General features: G+C 39.8%; 2 protein-coding genes and 1 non-coding gene across 4 annotated transcripts; 1 reads left to right on the forward strand and 2 right to left on the reverse strand.

Moving 5' to 3' along the window:
- Positions 1-350: 350 nt before the first annotated feature.
- Positions 351-7,318, reverse strand: ift56 (intraflagellar transport 56). Its single transcript, XM_077571995.1, has 19 exons — positions 7,192-7,318; positions 6,793-6,857; positions 6,577-6,714; positions 6,407-6,499; positions 6,215-6,329; positions 5,451-5,500; positions 5,185-5,330; positions 4,787-4,958; positions 4,510-4,584; positions 4,312-4,414; positions 4,184-4,239; positions 2,747-2,800; positions 2,602-2,668; positions 2,426-2,514; positions 2,253-2,336; positions 2,106-2,175; positions 1,164-1,270; positions 847-980; positions 351-630 (listed from the first exon to the last, which is right to left on the reverse strand). Exons 2-19 carry the CDS (start codon positions 6,793-6,795, stop codon positions 516-518), a joined length of 1,671 nt encoding a protein of 556 aa, XP_077428121.1. The 5' UTR covers positions 6,796-6,857; positions 7,192-7,318; the 3' UTR covers positions 351-515.
- A 382-nt stretch (positions 7,319-7,700) lies between these two features.
- Positions 7,701-7,773, forward strand: trnar-ccu (transfer RNA arginine (anticodon CCU)). The gene has a single exon. It is a non-coding gene; the product is annotated as a tRNA-Arg (tRNA).
- Positions 7,774-9,247: 1,474 nt separating this feature from the next.
- Positions 9,248-15,831, reverse strand: slc25a38b (solute carrier family 25 member 38b). 2 transcript variants are annotated; one of them, XM_077571866.1, is made up of 8 exons: positions 15,528-15,831; positions 15,253-15,355; positions 12,812-12,936; positions 12,536-12,620; positions 11,239-11,418; positions 10,983-11,151; positions 10,756-10,919; positions 9,248-9,698 (listed from the first exon to the last, which is right to left on the reverse strand). In XM_077571866.1, exons 2-8 carry the CDS (start codon positions 15,265-15,267, stop codon positions 9,576-9,578), a joined length of 861 nt encoding a protein of 286 aa, XP_077427992.1. In that variant the 5' UTR covers positions 15,268-15,355; positions 15,528-15,831; the 3' UTR covers positions 9,248-9,575. The 2 variants fall into 2 exon arrangements, with proteins under 2 accessions (XP_077427992.1, XP_077427991.1); XM_077571865.1 differs by lacking the exons at positions 15,253-15,355; positions 15,528-15,831 and adding an exon at positions 13,369-14,160.
- Positions 15,832-16,269: the final 438 nt, after the last annotated feature.

Genomic DNA, 16,269 nt, shown 5'->3' on the forward strand with positions numbered 1-16,269 from the left:
ACACCCTATAATAGTCTTCATTATAACATGAGCCTATTTAAATGCTATTTTAAATAAATATGTTTTATTTATTTACACACCTCAGATATTTATTTTTTTTGCAATAAAATGAAAGCCCTACAAATTTATCGAACTAATGCAAGAGATGCAATAGAAAAACAAAGATTACAATACGTTATCTTTGTAAAGGCAGCATTTTTGGATCTCATTAGGTTGTGCAGGTATACCTATAGTAAAACAGTATCTGTCATTTTAATTCATTTTCATACACTGCAAACTAATTGCTTTGTTTCTCTATTATTTGAATCTACTAATCAAAGTCACTCAGGCTTAAAAGAATACAACAGTGCTCATAATTTAAATGCTTATATTTTTGATACAAAATACAGGCAGTCACACATTCTATAGAGTACAAAACTAAACTGCATACCAGATATAACAATGTTAGCTTTAAACATGTATTCATTGTGACAAGCTGATGTGAGCACAGCGTCCACACAAGATTCGGGAGTGGGTCACGAGAGGAAGACTCTGTTGTCTTTGGCCCACTTCCTCATGGCTTGGATGATGTATTCCACCTGTGGGATTGCGGAATTGCGCAGCACGAGCACCACCTCCTTCAGTGTCTCCCTGGCGCACCAACGACACACAAGTGGCCATCTATCACTCTTCTAATTTATTTAATTTTTTTAATACTTTTGTAATGTAATGCATCCTTGTGTGTGACCATTACAAAATGATTTTGAGTAGTAATTCTGTTCATATAGGCATAAACCTACTACCGAGTGCTGGTGTAACAACAGGCTACTAAAAAGCAGTGTATGTTATAAAAAGAGATAAACGTACTTTGACTCCTTGTTAGCTAAAATGAGCTGAAAGATGCCAACGCATGCCCCTCTCTTGCCTTCCCAGTAGTTGGAGCCCGGGTCCAGCTTCTCCAGCGCGTCAAACGCTTTGGCTGCATAGTAGAACTGACCCATCTGAAACAAAAAATCCCTCCATATCAAATATAAAGAGGCGAAAACAAGAAAATACACCAACTGGAAGATAATCTGAATGCAAAATTAAATTTTTTTTGTTACACTGTATTTTACCAAGCATACGCATCACAACATAAAATGTAGCATAACTGTACATGATTATCACATATCTCCATTGGACACCTTGTAGCTGTCATTAGCGATGAGCTGAAGCAGACTGAAGGAGTCCGAGGAAGTGCCCATCTTCAAGTAAAGCTCCCAGGCGAGACGAGCCTTCTTGTTCATGATGTCTGACAAGGAAACGTTGCATACGTAACACATGAAGGTCGATTTCAGTCAAGTGGAGGAACGGGTATATACGACGGCATATTACGGTCACGTATAAATATATGTATAAAGTGGCAGATTTGCGAGAAAAAAAAGAAACTTGCAAGAAATCCATAGCGTAGCTATAGTCTGGACGAGGCACTGGCTTTTGTCCACCAGGAGCTAACGTAAGGATTCGTTGGTGGTTAATGGAACACTCTATAAAATAAAAAGGTAGGATGGAGACGGATTTCTTCTCAATTCAAACTTTACTCGTCATATGTGACAGCTAGAGCGACAACACTTCCTGATCCCTTATCAGCTGACTAACACAAATCAGAAGCTAGCAAAGTGAATGGCGGAGAACAGATTCGCTACTTGTACAAAAAAAAAAAAAAACATGAATGTGGAAATAACAATTTTGGAGTCATAAATATACATCTTTACAACACAGGTGTGGACCTTCGCAAAGCTGGGCGTCTTTTTTGCTGGCAGTACCCGACGTGTATATATATATGTCCCTAATATGCCGTCGTACACTCTAAAAACTATGGTTAAAAAATTAACCGATCCTCTACTTGGGTCTATTTGACTCAATTTTCAAGAAATGGGTCTTTTAATGTAAAACAACTCATAAATATTGATTAGATCCTTTACTTTATTTTGTATAAAACAACCCCGAAAGTTGTGTCAAATTGACCCATAAAGTGGATCGGTCCATTTTTGATCCATAATTGGGTTCCTTTTGACCCAACTGTTTTTAGAGTGTAGATATCTACTACAACCGCATTATTGTAAATAAGAAAATAAAATTCCTACAACAGCGGGCCAGCCAGCTGAGGTATACATAGTCACTCTTGATCTTCTCACTCTGAATCAGAAGAAAACTCTGGAAAGAAAACATGAAAATAATGAGTGCACAATCTTAACGTAAAAAAATATGAAGCAGTACTGGCGCTGACATACCTCCTCCGCTTCTTTGAAGTTACCAATGGCAGCCTTGGCCTGAGCATAGTTGAAATTAAACGTATCATCATTATAGAAGTAACCCTAAAATAAAAGGCACAGTTAAGGGGACGTAATTCATATGAAATGCATTTTTGACAGCGTGATGTAATACACAATGCATCAACAAGAACCTTGACTGAGTTGAGGTATGTGAGGACATCATTAAACTTCCTCAAGAGGAAGAAGCAGGAAGCCATGCACTGTCTGCCAGGAATAGTGTCTGAAAGACACCAAACATAAATAAGCACACGCTTTGCTTGCCCACACAACTCCGGCACTAAAACGTTCACATTTCTTCTCAGCATACCGCACTCGCTAGCTGAGCCTCCGACCAACTGAAAGAATTGCTGGGCGACTTTCAAGCAAGTTTCCCTCTGGGAAAATAAACACAGAGTTAGTACACATACAAACACACAGAACACATTACACATAGTTCAAAAACAAACACTCACCGATCCAAGTTGTTGCCCCAGTGCAGCATTGACCACCCCTTTTAAAATATACTCCTGGCAAAAAATATCAAGATCCCATTTAAAGGCATTTAAAGGGGAAGTCAACCTCAAACATTTCTTGACAATAATATGTAATATGTGCCCTCAGTAGTCTAACATTTGTGGAATATGAGTTATGCGGAAAAATCCAGCCGTTTTTATCCGTCTCAGGGGGCGGCCATTTTGCCACTTGCTGTCGACTGAAGATGACATCACAGTTGCTATGCTATAGCAAACTTCTGCCACTTTATGGTTTGCTTGAAGATTTAAAGGGGAAGTCAACCTTAACATTTCTTGACAATATGTTATGTAAATGTGAGCTCAATATTCTAAACATGACATTCTGATTAATATTACATTTGTGGAATATGAGTTATGTAGCAAAATCCAGCCATTTTTATCCATCTGAGAGGGCGGCCATTTTGCCACTTGCTGTCGACTGAAGATGACATCACAGTTGACTTTATGGTTTGCTTGAACATTTAAAGGGGAAGTCAACCTTAACATTTCTTGACAATATGTTAAATGTGACCTCAATATTCTAAACATGACATTCTGATTAATATTACATTTGTGGAATATGAGTTATGTAGCAAAATCCAGCCATTTTTATCCATCTGAGTGGGCGGCCATTTTGCCACTTGCTGTCGACTGAAGATGACATCACAGTTGACTTTATGGTTTGCTTGAACATTTAAAGGGGAAGTCAACCTTAACATTTCTTGACAATATGTTAAATGTGACCTCAATATTCTAAACATGACATTCTGTTTAATATTACATTTATGGAATATGAGTTATGTAGCAAAATCCAGCCATTTTTATCCATCTGAGAGGGCGGCCATTTTGCCACTTGCTGTCGACTGAAGATGACATCACAGTTGACTTTATGGTTTGCTTGAACATTTAAAGGGGAAGTCAACCTTAACATTTCTTGACAATATGTTAAATGTGACCTCAATATTCTAAACATGACATTCTGATTAATATTACATTTATGAAATATGAGTTATGTAGCAAAATCCAGCCATTTTTATCCATCTGAGTGGGCGGCCATTTTGCCACTTGCTGTCGACTGAAGATGACATCACAGTTGCTCAGGCAATGACCAATCACAGCTCACCTGTTTTCTGAAGCTGGGCTGTGATTGGTTGTTACCTGAGAACTGAGCAACTGTGATGTCATTTTCACTCCACAGTAAGTGGCAAAATGGCCGCCTTCTGATATTGATAAAAACGGCTGGATTTTGTTGCTTAACTCATTCAACTAACGCAATATTAACCAGAATACCGTATTTAGACTGCATAGAACATATTATTGTCAATTTTGGTGTGTGTGTGTGGGGGGGGGGGGGGGGGGGGTCTTCCGTTTTTTTCCAACACATTTTGGAATCCTCACCTGAGGCGTCGCAGGCACCAAATCTTGTATGAGGTTGTAAGCTTCCTGGACATCATCTGGAAGAGTCACATGTAACATTAACCTTTGATGATTGCAAATCACTAGAGCGCAGTGTCTTAGTCAATCACCTTGTCGCAGGTAGTAGATGACAAGGTTGAGTCTAGCTTCGGGGATGACGTCGATCAAAGGTGGCAGCACCTGCAATGCCCCTTCGCCCCCACGAAACACCACCTACACAAGATTTGACAGATATTTTTTAAATAAAAAAATAATAAAGTGGCTCTTATGGCTAACCCTAAACCTTTGCACTCAGGATGAGAGCTTACCAGGTTGTGTCTGATAAGCTCCTTAGCAAAGTCAAAGGAGCAGGAGGAGATGTCGATAAGGTTCTTCAGCTTGGCCTGAGTGAGGGAAGGGAAACAAACACGCATCAAATGTTAAATCATCCACGTTAACGATAATTCAAGTCAGTCAAGATATCTGTAATTCAGTTTTTCCTAGCCATAATTTATGTATCTGTAATGTGTGTGTAGACCTTAAGCTGAATATCAGAGCTATGGAATAAATGCTCAAATGGCTTCCCAGAACGGCGTGAGTAAGTACCTCGGCTGCTTTGCCATTGTACAGGCTGAAATGGTTGCAGGCTTTGAGGTTGAGGGCGATGGTGGAGTCGGGGATGTTCTGAAGATACGCCGTCAGCACCTCCTGCGATACATCGTAATAGCCCAGCTTGTAGTAACACAGAGCCACGTACACCTTCATCGCCAGGAAATCTCTACAAGAGCAGCAAACGCAGACATGACACGTTGTTTGGTATACTGTAGATATCTCTATATAATACAAAGCCTATTTAATTTTGTTTAATTCATATTTTAAATTATGTCACACCCTGTTTCTATTTTATATATATAACACATTCTTTTTTTTTTACTATTTGCCTAAAAATGATGCAGCTGTCAAAGTGAAATGCAAAAGAAAAAGACAGAAGTGGGAACACTCACATGTTATGCCTAAGGAGGTTTTTGTAGATGTCGAGGGCCTCCTGGTAGTGCGAGCGCATGGAGTGGATGGAGGCCAAGCTCAGCTGGTCCTCCGTCACGTCCTCCAGATTCTGGTGGAAGTCCATAAGCTTCTTCTCATCGTTGAACTGAGATGACAGCACATGTGAGAAGAGAGGAGTTCAATGTGATCACGGTTTTAAGGCTTTGGCAAGGGGAGGATAGTAGATAGAGATTCACACTTCGTGTTTTTTATTTATTTGTTTTACCTTATAAGCCAAATGGAAGAGGAGGCGGTTTTGAAGAGGGGATTTCGGAGCTGCAAACACAAGCAAACCAAATTGTCAACATTGTCTGTCCAACTACTGACAAATTTAGTGAAAAGCAAGCCTCCACAACTATTGATTTTTAGCCGTAAAACAAAAGAAGGCATTGTTTTTATGATTTCTATTCATTTAAACATTACACTGTATGTACTATAGTTACAAAATGTAGGTATTGCTCTGTTTTTTTTTCTTTCTATGCGAAAAAACAGAAGGGTAACATTTTTGTTGTATCATATTTTTGGGTGATTTGTTTTTCATCTTTCTATTTATACTAAAACAAAAAAAGCTTTTTTTCTCTCTCATTTTTGAGGGTATTCTTTTTTTTATTCCAAATTAAGACATTTTGTAATTAGCCCCCCACCCCATTTTGTTTTCTAATCTGTGCTTCTTCTTTTTTTGTCCTAGAAAACATACAGAAACATAAATTGTACATTTTTGTGATTTTTTTTCAAGTAAAAAAAACAGAGCTTTCTCTTTTTTTCCCTTTTACATTTGTTTGTCATTTTTGTTGACATAGAAAAAAATAAAAACAAATCACAAAATTCTGAAATTCTTTCTGAAATACCTCTCAACAATAAAAAAAGACTTAACAAGGATTAAAAAAAATGTATATATATATACACATATATAAATATATATAGAGAGAGAGAGAGCGAGAGAGAGAACTCCTGTAGTGACATGGTTGGTGGCTATATATATATATATACCTTTCAATGCAGCCTCCTCGGCTTCTTTATAGAGGCCCAGAAAAAACATGGCACAGCCCAGATAAACCCACACATCAGGAGGACAGTCAGGCTTAACGGTCAGCGCCTTGTACTCCTGTCACAACAACGGTATGTCTCATGTCAGGACTTCATAAATTCTTTAACTACACCAAGTAAGATATGGTAAAGTACCTCCATAGCCCTCTTGTAGTCCCCCAAGTGAAAGGCGCAGAAGCAAATCCAGAGGTCTGTGTTCTCCTCTTGTTCGCCAATATTTCTCTGAAACTATACAAAGCAAAACAACAAATATTACTTTTACTGGATTGGAGACATTGAATTGTAAACAGAACAATCTTCGGGACCTCCAAAAGGGTCAGTGCTCCAAGGTAGTCTCTCTGCTGCAGATATTCTTCCAAACTGGGAACTTTCCTTTTGTTTTTCTTCTTCTTCTCGCTGACCGCCGCCTCTCCCCCCACCGCGGGCTTCACACGAGACAGGATCTGCAACAAAAAGTTCACTTTTGCTACATGCATAAAGAATATTGTGCTACGAGGACGATGTTTTGAATGTCCATTCACCATGTCGACGACTTGGGAAGACAACTAGAAGAGAACACCGGTAGCCAAGCTAACACTTTAGCTTCCTGTTAAAAACAAAGGACGATGAATACATGTTAATTTTTTTTTTTGTCACAACAATGATTCCCGATGACGTCAGGGCAGGTCGCGTATGCATCTTTTTATGGTTACCTAGCAACAACAACGTCCTCATTTATCAGCAAGCTCCGTTTGAAATACATTTAATAATCATTCAAAAGGCAACACTAGCTTCATTTACGGCGTATCAGTGTTTGTTGAAACACCACACAAGTAAAACTTGCTTGCAGGAACCGAAAGACCGACGACAAAACGTTGTCACGTTTGGCATTTAGATGAGGAAAAAGTTAAACGCAATAAAATGTGATAATAAATAAACACCTGCGATGCCGGTTTCCCCTTTCAGAATGTTTATAAAGCAGAATGTTCATTTATTTTTCTGCTTTTCCCTGACGAGAGTCGGACAAAATGCTTCCCAGAGGCTGCCATCTTGGTTTTCTGTTTGGGTGTGACGTCACATGCTTTTGAAACATGAGTCGGTTAGATGATTTAAAATAATATAAAATGTTATATTTTATTTTAAATTAGCACTTATTTCTTATTAAGTATTTAAGTCGAGCTGATGTTAGAAGGCGCGTCGCAAGAGTTAACATATAAAACACGAATTAAGCGTTGCTCACGCCTTAGCTGTGCCTCGTGGTTGCCTAGCAACAGAAATAGTGCTACTTTTGTCCCTTCCGAGCGATACCAATCGAATAAGTTGTCCCTGGAGGCTACAAGCGTGTAAAGGTTATTGTACAAAGGTTATTGTACGGTGTAAAAGAAAGGTAATCCAACCCTGCTGTATATTATATGCAATATAATAAACTATTATGACACTATCGCAGCGAGCCCCAGTGGCCTAATGGATAAGGCACTGGCCTCCTAAGCCAGGGATTGTGGGTTCGAGTCCCATCTGGGGTGTATTGTTTTTCTTAATTTAACACAGACCAGTGATGTAAATCTATCACTTTAAATCGGAACACAACCAAAAACCAAACAATTCAAATACCATCACAAATTCTCTCGATTTTGTTTCGGAATTTAATGCACATGGGCAGCCAATCACACATCCATAATGTGTAGTCAGGCCAGCAGTTTACTATGATTTTATGAAATTCCTAAAAGTCGCGATATGTGCCATATGTAACTCACATAAATTATTTTGCTAATCAAAACAGTCGCGTTACAGAATGATGAGACAGCGACCGCAGCTATTTGTTTTGGTCAGGCCAGGAACAAGTAAATAAGTAAGCCACATAGGGGTTAAATCAGGTGTGGGAAACCTTTTTTTCCTTGCCATCAGGGGTCAATTTTACCGAAGCCCTGAAGGACCCTTTACTAGATGTATTAAAAACATATGATACATGGTTCAAACACATTTATTGAAAAGCTATATTTATTGACAATAAAAACTGACAGGCACAATGTCCAAGGCAACACTGCACAGACCAAATATATACAATAATGATCAAATAGTCAGCAAACACAGAGAAAGGAGTGCACTGTGACGCGCGCACACACACAAAGTAAGATTAAAGACACTCTTGTCAGCCCCCATGTTGCTACCAGAGGATCGCGTGATCAGTAACTGCAGAAACATGTACAGTCAACGCGCATGGACGTGTCAAAATAACAATAGAGTTATGTACCACAAAGTGACTTCAGTTAGTTCTTCAGTTTTGAACATGTGAACTGCGCCGAGTTATTCTTAACCAGCAAATGGCTACAAATTTGTTTAGGCTCCCGTTCTGAGCATGTTCGGCAAGGTTAGCGCAAATAGTGGCCAAGGAGGTGTTTGATTATTGCGGGGAGGTATTTATAAGTAGATATTTTCATTTTGAATGAAGTCATCAAGTCAGTCTATTAAAGTGCTAATCTCTACATAATAAACAAGATCATTAATTATTAATACCACACGGAACTCAATTCCAACACAGCGTAACTGCATTGCACAGTTTAATTCATGAAATGCATTACACATGCTGCTGTTTTGGTTAGCAAAAAGCTACTTTATGTCCGATAGGATCTATGAATAGAGATTAAAATTACAGTTACAACACGTTTTATTTTCCTGAGGCATCTATTTCAGTCTTGAGGGGATGACACGCTGCGACCAATTGGATGACAGGCCACTATTTGAGGAAATGCCCCATTTAAATATGAAGGTTGTTGTTTTCTTTTATTAATTTCTGAGTGAAATGCGAAAATGAAAACTGCACTGCTATTTGCCTTCAAAAAGAAATGAGCATATGTATAAAAAATAGAAAAATTCTCGATTGAGTTAAGTATGATCAAGTCAAATAGCAAATTTTTGACTAAGTATTAGTTTGAGCAACTTTTTAAAAGCAAAGCGTTGAGCAGTATAGCAATAAACCAATCCCCCCCCCCCCCCCCCCCCCCCATAGTGCTCGTGTGCGAGTAACTCGTGATTGTCTGAGCCTAAAACGAAACCCGTTTTCTTATTGGTGGAGGTTTATTGGCACGTAAGAAACCCTGCTTGTCGTATGCAAGTTCCAGAAACATGACAGAATTCAGTCCAGTTCAACCTGCCAGTGTTGCTACTTCATACAGATTTTGATCCTCAATCAAGTTCAAAATCTCACACCCACACAAAGTAAGCACATTTGCACAAATAGTTATAATAATTTAGCATCAAACAAACACACTCACTCACTCACTCGCTACAGGCTCGACCATATTTTTTGAATGCTTCGCCGCCGTCTTCAGGACTTGAGGCCCATTCGAGCCATCAGCTGCTCGTAGACAGTCCAGGCCATGGCGGCCATCAAAGTGCGGCGGAGGGACCGTGGCACGGCCCCACGGAAAAAACCCCTCAGGCCGTGTTTCTGAGGAAGAAAACAACATGCAAAAGTTACGTCTTTAAGTAACTTTGCTCCAACAATACTCAACACGCTGCGTTGGCGGGCGCGTGGGGAATAGCAAACATCCCACTCGGAGCTCACGGGGAGTCAAAGCGATCACTGAAATAATGAAAATCAGTTGTTCTAATATGAAACTGTCACTGGCGTAAAACCTATGACAACTACATACAAACAATTTGCATGATTATAAAAATATGTATGTATTTATTCATTATAACATTAATTTAGTTATTCAAAATGAGTAGCTTCACGTAACCCAATGTGATTTGGACTGACTTCATTAACCAGTACAACAATTTATCGGAAGCAGCCATCTTTGTTGTTTACATTCCATTCGAAGGCTTTGAGGTCGGAATGGGACAATTCAAGTGGGATATATCCGACGTCCCACCTTCCTCGAATGCAGCATTACAGCACTCATACCAGTCATGACAAATCATTGGCTCGGATGAAAGAAATAAGCAATTTTCAACAGTAAGAAGATCATAGTTTGTCCATAATTAATGTGATAGCCATTTTTTTTTATGAACAATTAAAAACACATTTTGCCACTTGCTGTCGACTGAAGCTGACATCACCCGTGCTGAACAACCAATCATGGCTCAGTTTGCTGGCATCCCCCCCAAAAAAACAGGTGAGCCGCGATTGGTCGTTAACTACTTCCTCAGCACAGGTGATGTCATCTTCAGTCGACAGAAAGTGGAAACATGTGTTTTTAAAAGGGACACTTGACTCATTGAGACATTTTGTCCAAAAGGAATTTGGTAACTTGATTATTATTCATGTACAATTAATACCTTTAAATACAAATGTTTCCACTTCCAATCATGGCTCAGTTTGCTGCCCAAACCCAGAAAACAGGCGAGCCATGATGTCATCTTCAGTTAACAGCAAGTGGAAAAATTTGTATTTAAAGGTATTAATTGTACATGAAGTTATCACATTATTAACTTTTTACTGCTAAAAATGTTAAGTATCCCTTTAATGACGCAAAAAAACATTACATGTGCTTAACACACACCTCGTAGACGTAGCGAATAGCATCCGCTGTGCTCCAGTGAGACGGGCTGACTTGAATGTGCGTCTTCACCACATCCGCCGGCTGCGTGGCCAGCGACGCCATGACACCCGCCACCACGCCGCAGCTGAAGTTGACCAGGGGCACGTAGACCGACGATGTCACCTCTAACGACAATAAAACATGAGCAGTGTGATATTATTTTCTTGGGACAGTGTGTTGGCTCAAACCTGGCGGCAGCGTCTTCTTGGTCTGGCTGTAGAACATGACGTAGATCCCGGAAAAAGGGGCGTCGCGCAGCAGCGTGGCGGTGAGGCCGGAGAACAACGCTCGCACTCCCTCCGTCTCATACATGCTCCTCAGAGCCCCGGCCACGCTCACGTAGTTGTAAAAGCCACTCTTGAGACAGATGAGCGATATTTCATGAGGTTTTGAAGCAACATTAGCTAATTAAACCGTGTCCCTTTCCGGCGTTTGGTGTTTTACCTCAAAGCGTGTTTTGATGACGGTGAACGGCAGCATGCAAATGCCGGCCACCGCTCTGGCGCCGGCCCCCAGCAGCACGGCCTCGCCAGCGTTGGGCGCCCGGTCCAGGAAGAAGTGCTGCTTGAGCGAGTAGAAGGTGCTGAAGTAGATGCCGACACCGGGGATGCAGCGGACAAAACTCTGCCAGGGGGAAATCAACAACGTAAAGACTCAAAATAACCTTTTTTCTTTTTTTTTGCGGAGCAGCTTTGTGAATAAATGACTGAGTATTTTTTCCACGACAGTGGAGCTGAATGAATTTAATAACGAATGACCACTTGCTTTCTTTTCTTTATTTTATTATAATAATAAATTGTTTTTGTTTCTTAAATTCACACCGAGCATAGCACCAAACTATTTTCTTCAGTGGGGCAATTTCACAAACAAACATAAAATATAAATTTCAGTTATAAACATTTTAACTATCATAAACAGGGCATTAAATAAAATAAAAAATATATATAAAAAGGACAAATACTACTAGAAGTTTTGGAAGTGTTGAAAATGAAGAATGAAAAGCAGGACAAAGTGGCCTAAAATAGTAAACAACTCAAGTATCAAAATTTAACTTATTAACAATAAAGAAAATATCTAATTAAGAAATTGTTTGACTAGTGCATTTTAATAAATAAGAATATTGTACAACAGTTCAATTATTTCAGTATTTTTTTTAAAAAAAATACAATATTCAGATTCATGTAACACATAGTTAAGTACTATAATAAATATAATAAAAATAGATTATATTTTCCATAATAATTTAATTTATTACAATGCATCTGCACATGCATAGTAGTATCTGTTAATATTTATTTATTTGCACTTTGGGTTAATTATACATGTATTATAATGGCTGTAGTGTACACCTAAAAATACAATGTTATCCTCTGGCTTTTTTCTTATTATGCTTCTTTGATGGGTTTAAAACTGTCAAATGAATTTGGTTGCTCTGTACTTGTGACATGTGCAATGACAATAAAATTAGATTTGTGTTTCTATTACATTAAAGCCTACTCATGCTGGGTGTGTAAATGGGATTGCTGCATTAGCTAAATAAATATCACAAGACAAACAAATAGCAGCATGTAATTCACCAATTATTCAAAGCTATTCAGTACAGGAAATTGAATTTCGAGTCGCTACTGCCACCTGTGGCTGAAAAATGAAACTGCACACAATAGGGTGACAAATCCAAACCCGAATCCAGTCTACTGTGTACAGTGACGCTCCAAACAGTTTTGCTGGCTTTGATACTCACAGGAGAAACTCCTTTCCACAAGCTGAAGACATTTTCTGTCCTTATCACGTTGATGAAAACACTAAACATCCCGACTTTTGGTGAGCTGCAATGGAATACAAAGAGGGCTGGTCACTCAGCAGCTAGTGCAACATGTAAAACAGTGCTCGGTGACCGACACCAAAACTAAATTCCCTTTGTAGGTCATGTGACAGCCTCCAAGCGCGTGTGCCCTTGTCAGTTCGTACCGGAAGAGCATGTGTCAACGAATAAATGCTTATTCACACAAACACGCACCCTGGCTTGGCGTTGTTCTGCAAGGTCTGCAGCCGCGTCTTCACCAGGTCCAGCGGCTGGAAGAGCAGCGTGGAGCATGTGCCGCTGAGCGAGCCGCACATGAAGGCTTTGAGAGCCGGATGAGCCTGAGGACACAAAAGGACGGATGGAGGGATGGAGAGAGGAGAAGTGAGACACAAAAAACACAAAAAGGGGGGACATTATGATGGCAACATTATCACAACAGCATGATATTTGACTGACCTAAATAAAACAATGTCAATAAATGTGAGTGAATCACAGCCTGTTTAGTTTATACATGATCCCCTGCTGAATAAAAACAGTGCACACACATGCCCATGTTCACGCAATAAAACGGTCAAAGTGCAACACACACATGCGCACACGCAATGAATTCTCTCTCTCGACAGGGATACATAAATGCACACACGTGGAAATAAACACAATTATGGCGAGACATTAAAGGCAAAAGCCTAAAATATATATACATATATATATATATATATTTATTTATTTATTTTTTTAAGTTCACGTTACATTCCACTTCTACATCCTACCTTCCCCACCAAGCTACTTGGCCCTGGGTTGGACGGCTGGTGTTTTTCCTGCATGTTGGCCCGGTTCACCTCACACTATGAAGCGATGGCGCCGTTGCAAAGTGCATGTCAGCGCATGAAGCACAAGTGACCGCCGCAGACGCAGAAAGCCACCAAAAAAACAAAGAAACAAAAAAGCTCTTCCGAGGCTGGCTCGTCGTCCGCCCTCCCCCAGTTTGCGCGCCAAAGCAGCGGCTTATAATCCGGGCGACGCTTTCCACGGGCTTCTATCTTTATCTCGCCGAGACACGCTTGCACATCTGCCCACCCCCTCGCTGCTGCACCGCATCTTTGTCAAATGGCATGAGTCATGGCATGCTGCTCTGTGTGTTGCATGGACTTAAAATGTATGTACAGAGCCGCCATGTTGAGAAAAATGACGGCGGAACCTCTGAGGCGGTAATTCCAAGTATGTCATGAAAGATCATTATTAAGGGTGCATGATAAATGATCCAATTCAACTTCATTGGTCTGAAATGAAAATGTGTTATTTAGAACAAAAGTGTATCTCGCTACAGTATCTATTCCAGCAACATATAATGACTGGTACAACAATTAAATGTCCTTCCAAAACTGTAGATGCCATAAGGTACTATTAACGTGTACAGTAGAACTCTGATTCAACAAACAGAAAATAGCGTCATCTCCATTTTTGTGATCACAATAAATAACAGTGGGGACATATTGTGAAAATCTTTTGGGACTTCCAAAGTCTCTTTTTGCAAAAACAATAGCAGCCATTTTGTCCATCTTGCGGATGCCAATTTCCTTTTAATGGTGTTTACATTTTGGCCCTGAACAAACTCTTCTCAAGTTGTCCCTAAACGTTAACCAATGTTGAGACACAGTAGCTTGATTTTACGATGCCCTAACTTTATATTGATAGTGGTTTCCTCCTTCAATAATTAAAAGTTAGAGAGGATTGTGAAATGCACTGCCTTGTTTTTGTGGCCAGTATGAGTGCAGTCAACCGTTGCCGATATGTGAAATTGCTTACTCAATATTATTTCTGTACAACATAAAATCCAAAATGTAAACTATTTGTTGAAAAACATACATATTGAGGACAGGCAGATGGTGACTTTGCATTGGTCTGTCGTGGTGGTGAAAGAGCTGTGCCAAAAGGCAAAGTTCTCAATGTTCTTGTCAATTTACATTCCCACTGGTACTGATTAATGGCATTTTCATTTATTTCAATCAGGAGAGATGATTTGAGATACGAGTGTTTTGAGTTTCCAGCATGGTCAAGAAATAAACTCATAACTCTAGGAAGCTTTTCTTTTTTAAACAGTTTTGAAAAATAATGAATGTGATCCCCCCACCCTCTCTCTCTCTCTCTCTCAATATTGAGATTATAGACAATATCAGATTATTCAAAAACGTTTTGGTTTTACAGTTAGCCTTGCGCTAAAATAAAAGCTAATTAACAATGAATTATGAAAGACAATTTGTCTCTTTCGATCATTAGGATTGTTAACTTACAATATTTTGACTTGCTGTATTTTGTAAAAGTGTAAAAAAATAAAAATAAATACTGGGTTAATTAACAACGAATCAATTATCAAACTAATACAAACAAACACTTGAGTATTGTGTCATTGTTTAACTTTGTCCAAATCCTCTCAATTCACAAATTTTGGAGTGACCCACGTTTCTGAGTTTCGGTCAACAGACGAGGAACTTTAGAAACTCCTCGTTTTAATTTCGTGGCCGGCCTGGTCCCTAAGAGTTCACCAAAATAGCATTTATAAGGAGGCGTCTAATATTCGCGAATTTATGCTATTCGCGGTGGGTCATTGCCGCTAAACACCCGCGAGTAGCGAGCGTTCACTTGTTTTCACTCACCGTGGCGAACTCCATCCTCACGCCGCTCGAGCTAGAAGCTGAGCCGGAGGGATCCTTCTCGCTGACCCCTCCCGTTTTGACGGCGCTATAAAATCAGATGTCACTGGGAAAGGGAAAATACAACGCAGGCATTAAAGTGATGGTCTACGGAGGTGGAAAGTGGCGAGCTAGCATCGGCTAATGCTACAAGCCGGCGGGTGTGGGAAGGTGAAGGACAAGCTAGCGCCGTAGTCAGACGAATCAGTTCAAGTTCGATAGTTAGCAGTGGCACTCACCTCCTCAAGCCGAGTTAAGGAGTCACGAAGACGGCGTTCACCCCAAACATCTTTAAAAACGCCATGGTGTTTGGGGACGTACGTGGAGAAGACTTGACGTTCGACCGTACAGACAATTTCCAAGTCTCGTGTGACGTGTCAGTCCAATCTACGGCGACTTATGCAAGTTGAGCTTCACGCTACATCCAACATTACCACGAAGCTAATGCTAAAACAAACTTAGTGTCGAATGCCAAAGAGTTGCTTCTTGACAGCAGCAGCGACTAGCTGATGTGCACGCGCTTCCGCTTTAACTTAAAGGCGTGTACAGCCCTGTACACTTCAAAATAAAAGATCATTTGGATGTGGATTTCCAAAATAAAAGTTCAACCTTTTAAAAAAAGGTAAATACGTCAGAATGACAACATACGAACTAGTTAAACATCAACTTATCCTAAAAAAAAAGTATTTGGTATAAGTTGCAATGTATTTATGGCCTGTAAGTCTTTCATACCAACTTGACCACTATTTCGTAGGCTTTGTGATAAACTATGGCGATTGCGTACATTCCTATGTAGGCTATGAATGGAACTCAATCTTAAATTAGGCGCCCCAAATATCCCTTTGAATTTGTGATTGTTGCCCAGTTAGTCTTCTCTCAAAATATTGAACAAATCTCTGCAAGATTGTAACTCACCATTTGTCACATGAATTCATTTAGAACACATACTGTGCGTGTTTCCTTCATAGTATCTTTTTATAC

Source organism: Vanacampus margaritifer, chromosome 7 (assembly GCF_051991255.1).
Source record: "Vanacampus margaritifer isolate UIUO_Vmar chromosome 7, RoL_Vmar_1.0, whole genome shotgun sequence".
In the NCBI taxonomy this organism is placed as follows: Eukaryota; Metazoa; Chordata; class Actinopteri; order Syngnathiformes; family Syngnathidae; genus Vanacampus; species Vanacampus margaritifer.